The sequence below is a fragment of the Solanum verrucosum genome, unplaced genomic scaffold, assembly GCF_900185275.1.
Source record: "Solanum verrucosum unplaced genomic scaffold, falcon-dt-bn FXZP01000064.1, whole genome shotgun sequence".
Lineage (NCBI taxonomy): Eukaryota > Viridiplantae > Streptophyta > Magnoliopsida > Solanales > Solanaceae > Solanum > Solanum verrucosum.
The window spans coordinates 1,470,399-1,488,483 of NW_026020144.1; the positions used below are offsets into that span (position 1 = coordinate 1,470,399).

An 18,085-nucleotide genomic window follows, 5' to 3' on the forward strand; every position below is an offset into this window, starting at 1 on the left:
AAGTTCCCTTAGAACTAGAGAACAGTAGAGGAGAAAACATTGGCACCACAACGTTTGACTCCAATTTATTGATACAGTTATTTCCAAAGAACAAAATAATGATTCACTACATATGGTATAAAATTGTAGCCAGATACACATAAGAAACTTATATAAATACTAATATCTGAAAGCTTAGTTTCTCAGTGTTTGTGCGTAGCATGTGAGACCGATAATTGATAATAAACTTTTTGGCTTCATGTAGAGATTATCTTCACCTCCTCAAGGCTTTATGTTCGTCCACTAGGCAGATGCAGGTGTTGCTGAAGCCGCTGATGTTTTACCAACAGATAATTGTTGCATTTGACTAGGCTGTTGACGCTGCATCTGGAACATATTATGCTTTACTGGCGTCTGTTGTGTCATGTTATTAGGCAACCGTCCTTCCTCCCTATGTTCCCCAGCTGCAAGTTTTAGACGTTGGACTTCGGCAGTTAATGCCTCATGCAGAGCTGCAGAGGAAAGCTAAAGTTATGAATATCCATCTTTATGGGTAGGTGTATCAGATGTTCATAGAGTATCAGCATATCTATACGTCTTGAATGTCAAGTATAAAATGCGCTTTGGACCTTGTCCCTGGTCAATCCAAACAGTATAACTTGTCCTGCCTTCAAGATTAATATAAACGTATCCTAAGGTAATCAAACAAACACAGGCAAACCTGCTCTTTGGAAAATATAATGTTTTTCAAAATACCCTTAGACTTTATGAGCAGAACTGGGGAACACAATAAAATGGGCACTGTTATAGAGAGAACTAAGTAATAAAGACGAACACAAACAGGTCCTGCTGGAACATCTTACTTCTTTGACTGTTGGTGATACAGCATTTGGTAATATTGAAGTTCGGATGCTTTTCAATAGGAGATGCTGATGTTGTGGAACTGTTAAAGAAAATCATGCCTCCTGAGTAGGCCAGCTCGTTACTGGTTAGAATCAAATATTATTACTAAAACAGGTACATCAAATATTTTGGTTCTCTGACTCGGGTTTTTCAGTTCTCAGTGAAGGAAATTGAAATTTTCACATTGCTTACATTTTGATATTTCCAACCAACCAAACATAAGTAACCAAAGAGTTGTTGATTGTGCATCAATTTCACATAGCATTGAGTTATTATTGTGAACTTGGGTCCCTAATTACTTTTCCATTATCTCATAGGCTTCCCTCACACAAAAAGTATGTTTCCTATTTGGCTTCCTTCAGAGTATTCTTCGCCTATCTTCACAGAACTACAATGGATTTCTACCATCTCTCTCCCCGTCTTCCTTCCAGCAGACAATAGTCCTTCTCCCCCTATTTTCCCCTTTCAAAGGCTCTATATGCATTGTAAACTAATTTATTCTTCTCTTTTGCATCTCATATAAAAGTACTTCACGAAACCCATCTACTTAATTATGAGTTCACGGCAACCATTAAAATTCCCTTCCTCCCAAATTCTTCAAACGATGGCAACAAATTCAATATGTAGAAGGCTAGAGCCATGAAGCTCAAATCAGGCCAAGTTCCAAGCTTTTCTTTTTATAAAACTTAAATTTGCAAAATTCTCTTTCTATAAACTTATTATCCAACTGTATTCAGTAAACACCCAATTATTTCTAAACTTCTCCAAGTTTTATGAATTTGATTTTAAGAGGTTAAAAAAAATACACATTAGAGTATATTCTAATTTATAAACGATTATACTATGGAACATATTATATTTCATATACTACCCATATGCAAGAACTAGATACCTTTTTGCAACACACTAGGGACTCGGAAAACAAAAGAAAAAGGAAATTGGAAAGGTAATACCATCTCTAAGCTGAGCCTGTTGTTCCATGGCTTGGATGCGAAATTTCAGCTCACTGTTCAGGCTTGAAATCTCAACAAAATTTTTCTGTAACAAGAACGAAAATCCAGTAAACAGACTGAAGTTCATAAAAGAAGCATTGAAGGCACACCACAATATTTTCTACTGGCACCTGCAGGATGGTAACTTGTGTGGATAAGGTAGTTGTTTCTGTCTGTAGCTTTTGAACCTTGTGTTCCAATTCTGAGATGTAACGCGTTTTACGCTCCTTGGATCGAGCAGCAGACAGACGATTAGCCAGTATCCTGAGGATAAAAACTATCAGGTATAATTTGTATACGTATCACGCTCTTTATTTATATTTTCAATTTTTAATGGATAACTCAAGTTTATGCTTCTTAATGGGATACAAATATAAACTAGAATACATTAGCATCTATTTCCATACCTTTTAGCACGCTTAGGATCTAAAACTGCAATCTCAGCAAGTCTTTCATCTGCCATAATCTTCTTCATCTCAGCTTCACTAAATTCAGCATTTCCGAAGTCAAGATTGTGTTTGCTCGAACTTTCATTTCCTGAATTACTTGGTGAAAGCTGACCAGAACGCATCACCAGAGAAGTTGGTAAGTTTGGTGACTCGTCGCCATAGTGAAAATTTCCAATAGCACTATCCATGGAAAGACTCCTAAAGTGACGTGCAGCTGGAGCAATATTCGCATCAGCGCTCCTCTTGGTTCCTTCCCTTAAACTTGTTGGTTGGATACTAACAGTATTCCCTTTCATAACACCTTCTGCTTCATTATTGCTGCTCTCACAACCGCTTAGCTTTGTCCCACTGACAATGCTGTCCTTATCTCTATCCTCCGTGCCAGAACCATTCAATGTCTCTATATTTTCCAAATTCATGTAGGAAAACAACAACTCATCTGTAACCTCTCCCTTTGGTTTCCTCTCATCAATCTTTCCATTGCTATCCCCAAGACTCACTGCTCTCCCTAAAATCTTCTGACCACTTATAGGCATCAACAGAGGTGAAGACTGAATCATAGCCGAGAATCCCAATGGAACATCACTATTAGATCGACGATGCCCCATCCGAGGAGGAAGACCATCCCTCGTAAACGAAGACACAACTCCTGGACCTTGAGAATTCACATCTACTTCCTCCATGGATATATCCTTCAAGCTAGAATGACCCGACACCATCCCCGGCTCACTAGGAGGAAAAGGACTCAATGGGGGCAAACAACTATTCGAGAAAATACTCGATTGAGATAAAGACCTCACATGAGAAGCAGCTCCAACACCAAAATTATGACCACTCATAGGTGGCTTAGAATTAGACTGAGCCATCAAAAATCAACAAATAAACCCGCAAAAAGATTCAATTTTTCCGACACCCCAAATGCTGTTTCTTCGTAATAATCAAAGAACTTCAGCAATTCTCATCAAATTAATCAAAATTTCAGCTCCCAGAAAAACCCTAGATAGAAAAACTCCTTAAACCCCAAAAAAAAACTGATTCAACCCAATCCAATTCAACTAATCAATTTCAGCAAGCACAAAACCCCAAACAACAGATGAACGAAAAACAAGATTGAGAAAACCAGAGCAAGGAAGAAAACGGAGTACCTGAAAGTTTAGAGTCAAAATTTAAAGGAGCTACAGTTGAATGTGATGAGAGACAGACGTGCAAACATTGATGAAAGTGAAGTTGTGGGGGATGGGGTTATAGAGAAAAAAAAAAGGGATTTTGGAGAGAAGGTGAATTTCCCGCTGAAAATGGCGGTGATTACGGTTGAATTTGTAAGAGGAAATGAAAATAACTTGTACTAATATGAAGGAGAAGAGTAGAGGAGAAGTGAAAGGGACAAAAACTTTGTCTTTGCACAACAAACAACATGTATATTTTACGGTGTAATTTTGCAAGTGTGGTCTGAAAAAGATGAGATATATGTAAATCTTATTTTTACGAAAGAAATTATTTGAGATGGTTCAAAATAAGTAATTTTTTCAAAGTTAAAATAGAATTATTAATTTTTTTCTATAATTATCTTTTTTTTTAGTGATATTTTTATAATTTAAGAATGGTTAAAAAGGTAATTATGAAAAGTATTATTTAATTTGTGTTTTTAAATATCTTTTTAAAGATATATGTCATCTCTTATTCACTTTATATGGATTAAAGAATATAATATTTACTTCCTCATTCGTTTTAAAAAGAATGAAATAGTTTAATTTAACATGAAATTTAAGAAAATAGATACTCCTCTCATTCCTATTTATATGTCACTAGTTTAGATTTCACGTCGCTTAAGAAATTAGGTAAGTTTATCATTGTACCTTTATTTAGTTTTTCTTAAAGTCAAACCTTCAATTGAACATGAATTAATTTATTTTGATTAATTAATTTGACCAATGAACATGAATTATTTACTTAATTTTTTCTATATTGGTCAAATATATATTTTCAAGGCTAATAACTAACTCTCAATGGTAAAATAGGAAAAATAGTGTATTTTATACATTGATTTTGTACAAATGACAAATATAAGGATCGTCTATTTTAGCCTTTTAGGATAGGACGACATATAAATAGGAACAAAGAGAATACTCTTTTGTGGTCCTTAATTAAATTTATGTCAAATATATAAAATATTATTTAATCTTGTGACCTTTAACATACTGCAAAAGGCTAAAATTGAAATATTATAAAAAAGAAAAGGAACATTTAAAAAAAACAAACTAAAACGGAAAGTTGGTTATTCTTTTTTAAATGAGGAGAGTAAATAATAATAATAAAAAAAAAATGTGAAATGAAAAATGATACACAAAATATATATAAAAGTATTAATAACGACAAATAATGTAATAATCACAATATAAAAACTAAATAATAATTAAAAAATAAATAAAAGTTTATGAGAATAATGTGTGATTTAGAAGGGACAAAAACTTTGTATTTTACATAAATAAATTAAAAAATGACGGGCCGTTTAATATCCAAGTGCAACAATGCTACGCGCTACGACAAAATCAGGATTTTCTCCGATGTTGACTTAAAATTTGACATTTTTTATATATTTATTTAATTAATCGATATTTTTAAGATTTTGGTCCACTAATATGAATTTGTGACATGTAAAACTTGTTAAAGTAAAGTTTCCTATAAAAAAAATTATAATTATGTTGTTTAAAGCAGTTTATACATATCTTGATTAATTCATCGAATTATTTATTATTGAATAATTTTGTAAGCTGATGATTGGATAAAAAGAAAGAATCACTTAGTATTTTTTTTTACTCCGTTGGTAGTTGAATCTGAGATCTCATGATTCTCAACTTTACTAATTATTAGGCATGATTCTCGGATGCAAATGATTCTTTTTCGAGCGTTCAAGTCATAACTTGTCAAATTTGAATTCATGATGTGTATATCACGTCCATGATGGAGGACGAATAGAAAAGAAGGACTGACAATCTTTTAGATTATCAATCTTTTGAAAAAGTGATGCATATTACACTTTAGATGAATCATGCATCAAAAATTAGAAGAAAGTGAAGAATTTTATAAAATATAGCATAAATTTAAATTACACACTCTTTTAGTTCAATAATAATGTAATCCGAGAAACAAATATCTGAAATATATATATATAAAACTTGTGAAAAGTATTTTCCATCCAAAAAAAAATTGCTTTCATTTTGATACTCATTTCATTGGCATTTAACAACTTTACTCTACTCAATGGTGTATGAAATTATGCATTTAAAGCCGGCCCAACTCAAAGTTTACTGTGTGGAATCTTTTTTGACTAATTTTGTGGAATTTCACTTTTGCCAACTTGAACAATTGTAAAGTCCATCAATCATTGAAATTATCATCATATTTTGTAAGAAAAAGAAGAAGAGAGAAACTGTTTTTCACGAGTCATAGTTTAGATATAAAATTCACACTTTTATTGATTTAGGTATGGAACTCAAGAAAATGAGATAGTTTAACTATGTTTTTTGCACTTCATTCTAAAAAATAAATCAATCTAAACAGACTCTCAATTTGTTTGTTTCTTTATTAAACTTCAAACAAGAGAAATTGAGGTATCATTCAACTAGGGAATACTAGTAGCTCGGCTAGTTGGCTATATGATGTTTCCCCTCTATTTTCATTACGAAGATGTATCCATCGCTAGCCCACCTGATTTTACTTTATGTAACGCAATGGACGTATACATAAAGATTATATCGATATTAGATATTTCAAAAAGATATCATCAAATCATGAATTTCAACCATTGATGATCTTGAAACTAATAACTATAAACAGAGACATCATACTAGACATTCAATACATTTAACATCAACGTTGTGCAACAGAAAGTATCCTGAATACAGGCTTCTTTACGGTTATCTTTCGTTGATCCAATTCCGAATCCAGGTGGATGAATTAACCACAGCTAACATTTTAGAACGATGACAAACTTACATAGGGGCTAAAAGGAATGTGTGATGAACGGTAAACATAATATGTAAACGATGTTGAGGTATACCGTCCTAGATTGAAGACTTTGGAAGCATTATTTGATGGTGATGTAGCGATTCGTCCCATGCTTTGCCCAGTTGTTTTTAAGATCAACTGGATTTGATAGATCATGGCCTTCAGCTGCCAGGCGACTAAGCAGCTTGGTGAACGCACTTCCACTCATTTTTCTACCACCAATTCGAGCATGTCGTTTGTTGGGAACAGCTGGTAGTGGATACATCGACAAATTGGTCGTGCAACATGAAGATTGCCAACCTCCATTTCCCCATTTGTAGCAAGGTCTTAAGACTCCAGTGCAGGAACAAACTGGGACTGGCATGGTTGTTTCATCGAAAGCAACTTGGTTGAGCCCGAGGTCCTGATCCTTCCAGTCGGGTTTTGACACAGCTAACTGTCTGTTAAGGTCATCGCTTGCCCCGACCATCTCTTGTGCACCCTTCCACTCCGGAGACTTGCCATATGTTGTTTGGTTAAGATCTTCAGTTTCCCTTTTTACTTTCTTTGATGCTTTTGGAGTCTTCTTGGAACCTGTCGCTGCCTTTGGCTCCTTAGCTCTTTTGTTTCGACGGGGCTTTGCTGGCTCCGGAGCAGGTGGGGAAACTGGTATGGCTTCAACCATGTGCATTTCTCTGGGGTTATATGTTGGTTCTCCCATATGTGGCTGGTGATGTACATGTTGTTGAGGATGGTGCATATGTTTCACTCCACGGACAATCTGACCACCAGTCATAGCGTTTTCACGATACTGAAGTGTAGCAATGGCATTATCCCGTTCCATGATGGCATTATTTCGTTCTGCTATTGCCGAATCCCGCTGCAGGATAGCCATGTCACGCTCTGCCAAGGCAGCCTTTTTTTCAGAAAGGGCCAGATTCCTCTCTTGTATGGCAGCATCTCTTTCTGCCATGATGGCCATTATCTGCTTCATTGATGGCTGATGCTGCATCAACCACTGAAACATGGAAAATTTAGCATTTTTGGCACGAAGCATAGACATATATATATATATGTGAAAATCCCGAAAGTTTCAATAAAACAGTACATTTTTAACCCGTATCTAACATAAAGGTTGAAACCATCAAGTTTAAATTGAGGATCCACCTTTGGTTACAACACATGGGAATCGTACTCAAGATCCAAATTAAGAAACTAGACTTAAGCAATCAACCTCAACTCCTGCTACATACCTGACCCTGAGGCGGTTTATGCCTTCCATTATCGCGATTCCCACTGTCATCCATACGATATGCAGATAGTTATTGTCAAAATAAGCGTCAGCCCTCAATCCAACAGCACTGACATATACTCATCAAGGAAAAACCAACACCTGTAGCCAAAAGTTAGATAATCAAACAGGTCACAGCTTCTTCATGGAAGGATAGTGTCCCTGAATACCCAACACAGAAATTAAATTGCAGAAAGTAAATGACACAACTATCTTTAAGGGATCTTCACACAAATAGCCGGGCAGATTTATTGTTTACTTTATCTAGCCGATATACATTGATTATTCACGATCATACACATATTATACATGAATTATATTGTACACTATATTATACATCTGCGGCCTATTTTTAGTTTAGTCAGTTGGGTGAATGGCTATCTAGTTAATTCTTATATTTTATAGTTGTGTCCTGGTGTTGTACCTACATCTAGTTTTCCTTGGGTTACAAGGGTTCCATTAGATCTTTCAGATTCAAGTTGATTACAACCATGACGGTTTTCTCGCGCTCACCACGAATGTTTACTACTTTGGTTTTTTCTCGCTAACCAACAATGATGATCAACACAACCTCTCAATTTCTCCTTTTCTCTCTATCTTATCTAGGAAAGCCCGGTCCACAAAGTATGTGATGTAGACAGTCTAACCTAATAGAAATATTAGTAGTTGCTTCCACGGCTCGAACACGTGACCTATAGGTCACACAAAGACAACTACCATTGCTCCTAGGTTCCCCTTTTTCTCCATATTATACAACATCATAGCCTATATAATCCCACAAGTGGGTTTTGGGGAGGGTAGAGTGTAAATAGGCGTAGCGTCCGTAGGCATTACCCCTACCTTGACAGATAGAGAGGTTGTTTTAGATAGAACCTCGGCTCAATGGAAAAGCATATCAAAGCAGATCGACCTTTCTCAAATAATTAAAGAACACATGAGCAGAAAGAATCAAGAGTCAAAGCCTTCACCTTTAAATGCTCTTAACAAAAGAAATAAGGGAAATATAAGAGTTGCCAAAAAGGGAAAAAATCCAACATAATTAATCCATTACATTTCAGGAAGCATGCACATATATGAGCTTTGAGTGAATAAATGAATCAATATGACAAACTTACCAACTACCAACAGTTCAGATCTGCATTCTCTTAGTCAAGGCTGAATCATAAAGAACCTGAAAGACAAGCACTCATCATTAGCGCCGCCGACCCTAAAGAAACATAAGGAAGCAGAGATGAGAAAAGAACACAAGATTTGTAATGCTTTGGTCATGGTAGAAATACACATATGTTGTTCCATTAGACACCGGACATTAGAATAATCCCGAACTTCATACAAAAAAAATACCATCCCAAAAGAGGAAAATAAAAGCACATATTAGTAATGACTTATGGAAAGCTAAGGCAATCACAGGAGCAGATTTCAACAGATTGGCAACATATAAAACGAGTAAAGTTAAATTCATAGGGGTTGCTGAGGAAGAACAAATATGAATAAGCTAATCCCAGATGAGGGTACGTTAGGCCCAAGTATGTTCAAAACTATTCCAGCAGTAGGTTCGCGGATTTTACAAATTCCATAGAGATCTTTGGAATAGCTGTATGGTGTAAAGTGGAGACCAGAAAATTGCCAATAAGCCTGTGATCTAAAAAGCCATTGGAAGATTTTGGTACATTAAACCAGCATGATTAACTCGTTCTATTGTGCTAAGAAGATATCACCCCAATTATGTACAAGTTCAAAACTATTGTTGGTGCTAAGTTATCTAATTTGCATGGAAAGAATATGTATTTAAAGAAAAAGGGAAGAAGCTTAGCTGTTTCATCTAGTCAGTTTCATCAGTAAGACGAAAACTGATTTATAAAATCCAAGCTAAAATACAGATTGAAAAAAGAGAATTTATGCAATATTCACTTCTGAAACAACATTGCACCATAACTCATAATTCTTGATTGATTGAGACAAAATAATTCCATAAATACAGCTTAATTCCATATCAGACTATCAAGGGCCAGTACGAAAAAATGGAAGCTCCATGTTGCCAATTTGGTATGATAATCTTGCAAATGGCAAACTCTTAAAGAGTTGAGATAATCTTGCAAATGGCACTTTCTTAAATGAGTGTGGTCTCTTCATCAAATACATGAATGATCAATTCGGACATATTGCAGTTTCTACAACATGTTCCTCCTGACTGGAACTAAGTGGCAGGTCTATTTACAATAATAAGTATCTTTCTCATGCTAAAAACTTGCAATAAGATGGACAAAATCAGTAGTCATTAGTTATCTTCCAGTCATGGAAAAATTCTGCTTCAGGATAAACTTGAACAACAAAATACTTATACCAACGCCAATCAGTAGCCTCAAAAATTTCATTACAAGATGCAATTTAACCTAAAGAGTAGCTCATAAACACCCCCCCCCCCTCCCCCCAAAACCCCCCAACAGCCAAAAAGAATAAAAACCAGAGCTTTATGATTATCTGTTAACAACATACACTCTACTAGCAGTTTCTTCCAGCTATAAAGTGTTCACTGTATCGGCTCAACGACATACACTGTTGTTAAAAATGGAAAGGTTTTAAGGCTAATGAGTGTTTCATTAAACAATGCCTTGACTTAATCTAAACCAAAGCATAAAAAAAGAAAGTTCTAACAAAAAAACTAAGTCTTTCTACATAGAAAGAACCAATCTTTATAACCAAAAAATAAACAAATCCAAAAATGGGCACCTTAAAAATGAAATCTTGAAGATCAATCATACAAACAGGAAAATGAACTTCAGCAGCAATTAAACAATCAGCTAATCAAGATTCTGAGAAACCAATTAACCCCAAAACCAAAACAAGTAAAAAAAAAACAATTCATAACCAAAATTCAAGCTCAAATAACTCATAAACAAGCTCAAACACTCATCAAAGCCTACAAGATTCAGAATTTCATTCAACCACAACTGAATTAGCTATAAACAAACATCAACTTACCAACAAAATACATAAAAAGTAAAAAAAAGAAGATACACCCATTAAAGAGTACATGTAAAGCTTACATAGCAGAGCTGATACATATCTGAGAAAAAAGAAAAATCAAGAGAGAAAAGAGGGTCAAAACTCAAAACCCTAACTTGAAAGAGATAAATATCAGTGAAGAAAGAACAGTAGTTGAAAGAAAGAGCAACATTGACATCACCCATCAACTCTTTTTTCCTTTTTTTTTTTTTTTGTATTTTTCATTAATTTTATCTTTTACCTGTCAACACCAATACCAACACCCATACCAGCATCTTTTTGTTTTCTTCCTCTCTCTTTCTTGAGTTTCTTTATTACCCTTTGGAAAAATATTACAGTATCAATCCACTTTGATATATCTATAGTGTTTTCTGAAAAATTGACTGCAAAGCCATGACTGTGAGTGGAAGCTTATATAGAAATTTGTGCTAATAACAAGTATAGAAAGCAAAAAGACTACCTTTTTATGTGTCTACTTGCTACTGGTTGGAATACTTCTTCTTTTATTTTGCTAAAATGAGGATTTTTCTTCACTAATATCACCTGAATATGACATAACAGCTCACTTTCTGTATATAAGAAAAGTGAATTAATTTTTCAAGGAAAAAATAAAATAGTAGTCAAAGAGAAATCGGAAAAGGGATGAAGGTGATCAAATTCTATGAAAATCTTTAACTTTTGTGAAAATTTGATTGATCTGTGAGCCGTGTAATAAAAAAATAACAAAAATGAGGGATGGTCAATGGGGAAAGGGATTAAGGTAATTGAATTCGTGGATATTCATATAGTCACTTAATTAAATTTCAATTTTTTAATTTTTTTGTGAAAATTTGATTGACCTATGAGCCGTGTAATAAAAGAGAAAATGACAAAAAATAGGGGATGGTCAATGGGAAAAAGGATTAAGGTAATCTAATTCGTAGATATTCATATAGTCAATTAACTAAACTTTGAAATCTTTAATTTTTTGTGAAAATTTAATTGACCTGTGAGCAGTGTAATGAAAGTGAAAATGACAAAATGGGGGATGGTCAATGGAAAAGAGATTAAGGTAATTAAATTCGTGGATATTCATCTAGTCAATCAACTAAACTTTGAAATTTTTAATCTTTGTGAAAGTTTAATTGACTTGTGAGCAGTGTTATAAAAGAGAAAATAACAAAAATGGTCCTAAACAAAAGAGTAGGTTTAAATTTTTTCGTTAAATATGTACTCTTGAATAGTTAAATTCTTTTAAATTTATTCAAAATGAACTCCTTTTGGTCTGTAAATGAGCATTTAATAAATTTTGAGTATTAGATTTATTAGTAAATTGCGAAAAGAAAAAAGAATTAACATGAATTCACATGTGAGATTTTACAGTTTTTACTATATTAAACTTTTGATGTTCTATTTTTCAAAATTTAACGAGACTTCTCTTATTTTCAACTTAAATCTTTTTGTTTTAAGATTCCATACAATCTAGTAATAGCCCTAATGAGTAAAAATGTTTGTTTAATTTAGTTTCAGCTGATATATATATCTATTAATTTTGAGTGTGAGCAAGTAGACATTTAACTTTGTGCGAAATTGAACAAGTACACATATATACTACATAGTAATTCAAGTAAAATACACTCGAACTAATTTGTATTATGTCATATTAAATGTGTGTGTACTTGTTCAACTTTACATAAAGTTAAGTATCTATTTACACACCCAAAATTAGAAGGCACTAGTATGTACGTAGAGTCGTAGACTTTAGTCATACCTCCATGAGAGGTAGAGAGTCTGTAAGAAACTAGTGGATCATTTAAAAGTTGCCTAAGTACTGAACAAGTCCCAATATTGCAATATTACAAGAGCAACAATTATATCAACATAGCCACAATAATGCAAAATAAACTGATTTTGAGACACGAATTTAACAGTAGTTCATGTTAAGGCCATTAAAATCTACATCTGATATTTGGCTCACACCTTCTTCAAATCTAACTTGTATGAGTTTTCTTCTCTATGCTTGACTTGCTCAAAACAATAACTCCAAGCACGATAAGGGAAGCGCCTGCAAACCACTGCAAAAGCAATACCAATTAATAGATCAATGGCATAAGTTTCATCGTATAGGACAGGTTGATCTATCGTCAACACTAACGGGGATCAGGGACGTATCTACCTTTTAGTTGATGTAAAAGCACAGATGCTTGAACATTGTTTATTATCATGTAGGGAAACCAATAGCCATATCAACCATATAGGAACACATTTCTGATTTAATTAGAACTTCAGGCTAATCTTAACTAGCTACAAGTTCTCTAACATTCGTTTTGAGAAACTCTACTGGTACTTATTATTAAAAATATGCAGGAACACGTTCTATAAAAACAAACGATGTTGACAAAATAGTTAGAAAACTCGTGTTCATTACTTTATTCCCTTTTAATACCTACTTTGAAATGTTTTACTCGTAGCCTAGGGTCTATACAAACAACCTCTTAACTTTCACAAGTTACGGATAAGGTATGAGTACACACCACCCTCTCTAGACCCCACTTGTGGGAGTATACTAGGTATGTTGTTGTTGTTGCGGAAACTGATTAATTTTTAGTGTAAACAGTTGCGTATTGTAAAAAAGTTGAAACACATCTAACGTATTGTATGGTCACTACCACCGCAGTCAAAGGTCCAAGATCCCTACCCCTTTTATCATATTTTTGATGTATAACTCTTAAGATAGCTGAATGGGGGGACAGCCCAGTGTCTCATGTTCCTCCAAAGAGAAGAAATCTCTCTTTCGAGTGTCTATAAACCATGGAATATTACCTTTCATGTAAAGAAGAGCATTAATTTGAATTGTCCTTATTGATTTTATCAGTTGATGAAATCTATGACAAAAGAACAATTTCATCCAGCAATGGTAATATGTTCTAAGAAAAATTTGATTCGGCTATGTCTGGGAAAAATCCCAGTTATGGCGATAGGTGCCAAGATGTAACAGCACAGCAACACCAGGATTTCCATAAAATAGTAAGAGAGGACTGAACAAAAAGTGGGATCGGAGGATCATACTATAGTCCATAAATTGAGTAGCATAAATTTCACAAATTACCTGGATTGGTAGTGGCTCCCGAAAAAGCAAAAATCCAGCCAATCCAGATGATAAAAAGTTGGTTGCAAAGTTAGTCACAGTAGCTTGTAGAGATGATAGAGCTTTAAGGCTATTGACATAGCATCCCCACATTGTGACATTGAATAATATGACACAACCATATTTGATGAGCTGTGAACTTGAAAAAGATCACATTAGAGTGAAGCAGAAACAAAGAATGAGTACTAATGACATGATTGAGCAAATTTACATAGATAATAGACATTAGACATTCAATGGGGACAAAGATTTATGCCGAATATTTACCACAAAAACAATCAAGGATCTTTATTGACAGGGAACTGAAGCTACACAAGTAGAATACTGGGAATCAATTCAAAATATGAGGTGATCAATCCAGGGACATGACTCCAGTAGAAGCATCAATCCAGTTTGCAGTTGACATGTAAACAGATAATATAGTCCCACACTCAAACTCTTCCATTTCAATAACCTCCTTCACTCCTCCCCAACTAAGAATGTAAAATATTGAAAAAGATAATGCATCCCACTGATGACTGAAACATCAGTGATTATGACAACATTTGGGTCCAAAGCAAGAGACAGACAAAAGTAGCACTTTAGATAGCAAAGGGTGATTAATCATGTCCAGGCCATAATCTTTCACAAAACTAATCCATCTTTTCCGGTTTAGTAAGGGCCCAAATCCCCTTCGGTAGAAAATTATACTGTTTATACATGATAAAAATTATTTTTTAATGACAATCTTGGCTCCGCTCAATTCATCCCATTTCAGACTCAATTAGGGTATTTTGTCATCTTACAAATGGACCCAATTCAGAATTTCAGATCCTACAGCTACAACATACAACTCAATCTCAAACCGACCAAGGTCAGATATAAAGGTCTGACTATGGATTCACGTGAACTCATTAGCTTTTTTTTGTTTATATCTATAATAATTTGTAAATGAATCTAGCTATTACTGTAATATTAACTTGAGCTCGTTACACGAACCCATAAACTTCAAATCCTAGATCTACCTATTAAAGCCACATGAATTGTCTACGTCAATTCGGCTCTATTTAGACCAATTTCATTCCAACACTCACAGCTAATCAATGAAAGTTTTTGACCTGGGAGGTGAAGAATTTGGCAGAGATGGCTGCAAGAGCAGCGTTGAGTCCAGCGGCGATAGCCCACACATAGCCCTCCATTGATGAATTGAACTGTAGATCTCACTTGAACTCTTGCCAAATCATCAGATAGTTCAAAACTATTTCTGAATTTTTAAGGAAGAAGAAATAGTAATTCACTACTTATGCAGAAATCAGAATTTGGGAAATTACTCCTATGATTTGTCATGCATATTTTATTTTTAAATATTTTTATTCTACATTATATTTTGTAAAACATAAAATATATTAATTGAATAAGTTATGTACGGTTAATATTTGGGAAATTTGTGCAAATATCCATTATAATAAACTTAATTATGATTCATGATATAATTTGCATATTTACAGATTATAGCTACAGTTTAAACTCTCGTTTGTATAATCGGCGGGTACATTTGTATAACTCGAAATAATAAATTTATTCAAACACAAATATCTGACCTTTAAACAGTTATATAAATTATATTATACAAAAGTTATACAAATTTCGAATTATACAAATCTGAAACTCCAGGCCACGTAATTATCACTGAGTGTTGATCGCAAATGGTAATTAACTAAAATTATAGCTATGATGACTAATTCACTAATATATGTTCGGCTAACCATCTAATTTGGATGTTTCTTATATCACACAAAATATTATGTTAAGGAGTATTTCTTTGTACCTCGAAGATTGCACTTGAATCGAAGGTTTTTGGGAAACAACTTCTCTACCTCCACGAAAATGATATGGGCTGATGTACATACAAGAATTTGACTATTGGGTCCATTAAGACAGACCTTTTCAAATCCGGCCCAATTAAAATCCGATCCCTAATATATATAAATCCCTTATTTCTCTTTCTTAATACCTCAGCTTTTATCCACTTTCAAATTTCAAATTCTCTCTGCAACCTTTTCAGGTAATGATTCTCTTCTCCGGCAATCTTCGTTCCTTTTTCTGGTTATTGATTCCGGTGACGACGTATTTTCCTTATTTTCAGAGTGATTTGTCATATATTTTCCGTTTGCTTAATCGTTTTCTTTTTTTTTACAGATTGTGAAGAAATGGCTCGTACTAAGCAGACAGCTCGTAAATCTACCGGTGGAAAGGCTCCAAGGAAGCAACTTGCTACAAAGGTTGGTTCTTTTTTGCTTTCATTGCAAAGTTATCCTCTCTTTTTTTTCTGTAATTTATGATTGGGTTTTTAAATATTTCCTTTCATAAGGTTGGAATATATTTTACTGTCTCGTGTTTGATCCGGTATGAAGTAGCCTTTGTTAATACTCTGTTTGGATGGTTGTTTCATAATGTATCATATTATATTGTATTGTGTTGTATTTCGTACTGTATTGTTGTGATGAATACAATGTAGGTAAGGTAAAGGATAAAATGAAATCATTAGATAATAAGTAATGATGAAATGAGAAACATAAACAAGATAGCGGCGCGATCACACCAAATTGGTTTTTACACAAAATGACACTTTTCGTTGTTATGTAACAATGGATTTAATGATACGGTACAATAAAATTTAGGTAACAATTAAACAAACATTGTATTTAGACTTATAACACAATATAATACATTAGGAAAAAAATATCCAAACAAGTTGTTAGATAGTGCTTTACTCCTTCGAGCCCCCATGGAAACCAGGTGGAAACCAAATATTGATTTTTAAAACTCTTTAACTAACTGATTTAGATTTATGTGGGTATGTATTAGATTTTGCAAATTTAGGAGGAATTTTTTGTTATAGTTATGCTGATTAGTGTTCTTTTTCCTAATTTGGTAGGCTGCGAGGAAGTCAGCCCCTACCACAGGAGGAGTGAAGAAGCCTCATCGTTACAGACCTGGAACTGTTGCTCTCCGGTACTTATTCAATCTCTCTTGTTTTGACATTGTTCTTTAACAATCATGTTTTGTCTTAATCTGATTCAGCGATTTATTACTATGTATATTTAATTGTTTATAGTGAAATCCGAAAATATCAAAAGAGCACTGAGCTTCTCATCCGGAAGTTACCATTCCAAAGGCTTGTCCGTGAAATTGCTCAGGATTTCAAGGTAATATAAAACTTTGTGATCCTTAGAATATCAGTCAGTTGCTCCTTCAACATCAACTTATATGACATTGTCTATTTTGGGATGTTTCTAAATATTTTGACATCATTTTACTCATAAATTGCTCAGGACTTTGTGGTAAATGTAGAACCTGTGATGATTAGAGTATCATTTCGTTACTTCCTCCATTCTGATTCATATGTCATTGTTTCTATTTGGGATGTTTCGAACTGTCTGACACTAATCTACTCATTAAAAGAATTGTTGGAAACCATTATTTGTCTATACAACTTCCAAGTATATAAATTCGCTAGAGCGTTCACACTTTTAACTTTTATATGATGTTAACTCTCTTTTCCCGCTGCTTTATTATTCTATTTTGTTATAGATCAATCGGTGCCAAGTGAAACACCCTCACAGAAGATGAAACGAAGGATGTATCTTTTTGTGTGCTTGAAAAAATAGTTGGTTTGGATGATAGTAACACTTCTTTCTATCTTTGTTTATAAAACAGACAGATCTGAGGTTTCAAAGTCATGCTGTGCTTGCACTTCAAGAAGCTGCTGAAGCATATTTAGTTGGTCTCTTTGAGGACACCAACTTGTGTGCCATCCATGCTAAGAGAGTCACCATAATGCCCAAGGATATTCAACTTGCAAGACGGATTCGTGGAGAACGAGCTTAAGCTGATCACAATGCTGATTAATGATCAATCTCTTTTTGGTTGCCCGTGTATGGTTTTAGCCTTTATGTACCGAACTAGTATCTTTTGTTTGTACCTGGATGTAGATCAGTGGATGCATATCTAAAGGACCTTATTGTGTTCTGTAAATGCTAGCACAGGGACACAATACATTGATTAATATGAATTGCTGATTCTGATTAATCCATTGTGCTGATATGGTGGTTTCGTTGAGTTCCATTACTTCTTGTGTGCCTTTCTGATTGTTTATCTGTGGAATTGAACTGATTTTCGTCGTTGTTTTATGCTCCATATCTCTGTGCCCTTGAAACTGTGTTTGATGTAATATACCAACAAATGCTGGTAGAGCGGAAGTCTCATGTGTGAAGATTTCCCATTCGTTTGTACAATTTTCTATTGGAATGAGGAGAGTATAGGTAATCACCATAGGGAAATTGTGATTTGTGACACTAGTAATACGCGG

The 18,085-nt window shown here is 34.2% G+C and overlaps 4 protein-coding genes across 12 annotated transcripts; 1 reads left to right on the top strand and 3 right to left on the bottom strand.

Moving 5' to 3' along the window:
* Positions 1–39: 39 nt before the first annotated feature.
* On the bottom strand, positions 40–3,716 carry LOC125827677 (bZIP transcription factor 29-like). 2 transcript variants are annotated; one of them, XM_049506996.1, is made up of 5 exons: positions 3,469–3,716; positions 2,282–3,319; positions 2,006–2,138; positions 1,836–1,920; positions 40–491 (listed from the first exon to the last, which is right to left on the bottom strand). In XM_049506996.1, exons 2-5 carry the CDS (start codon positions 3,187–3,189, stop codon positions 283–285), a joined length of 1,335 nt encoding a protein of 444 aa, XP_049362953.1. In that variant the 5' UTR covers positions 3,190–3,319; positions 3,469–3,716; the 3' UTR covers positions 40–282. The 2 variants fall into 2 exon arrangements, with proteins under 2 accessions (XP_049362953.1, XP_049362952.1); XM_049506995.1 differs by having other exon boundaries at positions 2,282–3,716.
* Positions 3,717–6,114: 2,398 nt separating this feature from the next.
* On the bottom strand, positions 6,115–11,154 carry LOC125827698 (protein BASIC PENTACYSTEINE6). 8 transcript variants are annotated; one of them, XM_049507024.1, is made up of 4 exons: positions 11,068–11,154; positions 8,717–8,772; positions 7,564–7,703; positions 6,115–7,328 (listed from the first exon to the last, which is right to left on the bottom strand). In XM_049507024.1, the coding sequence occupies exons 3-4, from the start codon at positions 7,615–7,617 to the stop codon at positions 6,411–6,413; spliced, it is 972 nt and encodes a 323-aa protein (XP_049362981.1). In that variant the 5' UTR covers positions 7,618–7,703; positions 8,717–8,772; positions 11,068–11,154; the 3' UTR covers positions 6,115–6,410. The 8 variants fall into 8 exon arrangements, with proteins under 8 accessions (XP_049362981.1, XP_049362975.1, XP_049362976.1 ...); XM_049507018.1 differs by lacking the exon at positions 11,068–11,154 and adding an exon at positions 10,849–10,984; XM_049507019.1 differs by lacking the exon at positions 11,068–11,154 and adding an exon at positions 10,849–10,974 and having other exon boundaries at positions 8,717–8,808.
* Positions 11,155–12,398: 1,244 nt separating this feature from the next.
* On the bottom strand, positions 12,399–15,005 carry LOC125827730 (uncharacterized). The gene is made up of 3 exons (XM_049507057.1): positions 14,832–15,005; positions 13,696–13,866; positions 12,399–12,661 (listed from the first exon to the last, which is right to left on the bottom strand). Exons 1-3 carry the CDS (start codon positions 14,910–14,912, stop codon positions 12,578–12,580), a joined length of 336 nt encoding a protein of 111 aa, XP_049363014.1. The 5' UTR covers positions 14,913–15,005; the 3' UTR covers positions 12,399–12,577.
* A 689-nt stretch (positions 15,006–15,694) lies between these two features.
* On the top strand, positions 15,695–17,805 carry LOC125827728 (histone H3.3). The gene is made up of 5 exons (XM_049507055.1): positions 15,695–15,778; positions 15,913–15,995; positions 16,652–16,728; positions 16,832–16,922; positions 17,434–17,805. The coding sequence occupies exons 2-5, from the start codon at positions 15,924–15,926 to the stop codon at positions 17,602–17,604; spliced, it is 411 nt and encodes a 136-aa protein (XP_049363012.1). The 5' UTR covers positions 15,695–15,778; positions 15,913–15,923; the 3' UTR covers positions 17,605–17,805.
* The last annotated feature ends 280 nt before the right edge of the window (positions 17,806–18,085 follow it).

Excerpts from the sequence above, each read along its gene's own strand:
- LOC125827677 (XM_049506996.1), bottom strand. The coding sequence starts at position 3,189 with ATGGCTCAGTCTAATTCTAAGCCACCTATGAGTGGTCATAATTTTGGT. Across the intron at positions 2,139-2,281 it reads GATCCTAAGCGTGCTAAAAG|GATACTGGCTAATCGTCTGT; the intron begins GTATGGAAATAG and ends TTTTATCCTCAG. Across the intron at positions 492-1,835 it reads ACAGGCTCAGCTTAGAGATG|CTCTGCATGAGGCATTAACT; the intron begins GTATTACCTTTC and ends TTTCCTCTGCAG.
- LOC125827698 (XM_049507024.1), bottom strand. The coding sequence starts at position 7,617 with ATGGATGACAGTGGGAATCGCGATAATGGAAGGCATAAACCGCCTCAG. Across the intron at positions 7,329-7,563 it reads ATAAACCGCCTCAGGGTCAG|TGGTTGATGCAGCATCAGCC; the intron begins GTATGTAGCAGG and ends TCCATGTTTCAG.
- LOC125827730 (XM_049507057.1), bottom strand. The coding sequence starts at position 14,912 with ATGGAGGGCTATGTGTGGGCTATCGCCGCTGGACTCAACGCTGCTCTT. Across the intron at positions 13,867-14,831 it reads CCAAATTCTTCACCTCCCAG|CTCATCAAATATGGTTGTGT; the intron begins GTCAAAAACTTT and ends TCAAGTTCACAG. Across the intron at positions 12,662-13,695 it reads GGGAGCCACTACCAATCCAG|TGGTTTGCAGGCGCTTCCCT; the intron begins GTAATTTGTGAA and ends TTGCTTTTGCAG.
- LOC125827728 (XM_049507055.1), top strand. The coding sequence starts at position 15,924 with ATGGCTCGTACTAAGCAGACAGCTCGTAAATCTACCGGTGGAAAGGCT. Across the intron at positions 15,996-16,651 it reads GGAAGCAACTTGCTACAAAG|GCTGCGAGGAAGTCAGCCCC; the intron begins GTTGGTTCTTTT and ends CTAATTTGGTAG. Across the intron at positions 16,923-17,433 it reads AAATTGCTCAGGATTTCAAG|ACAGATCTGAGGTTTCAAAG; the intron begins GTAATATAAAAC and ends TTTATAAAACAG.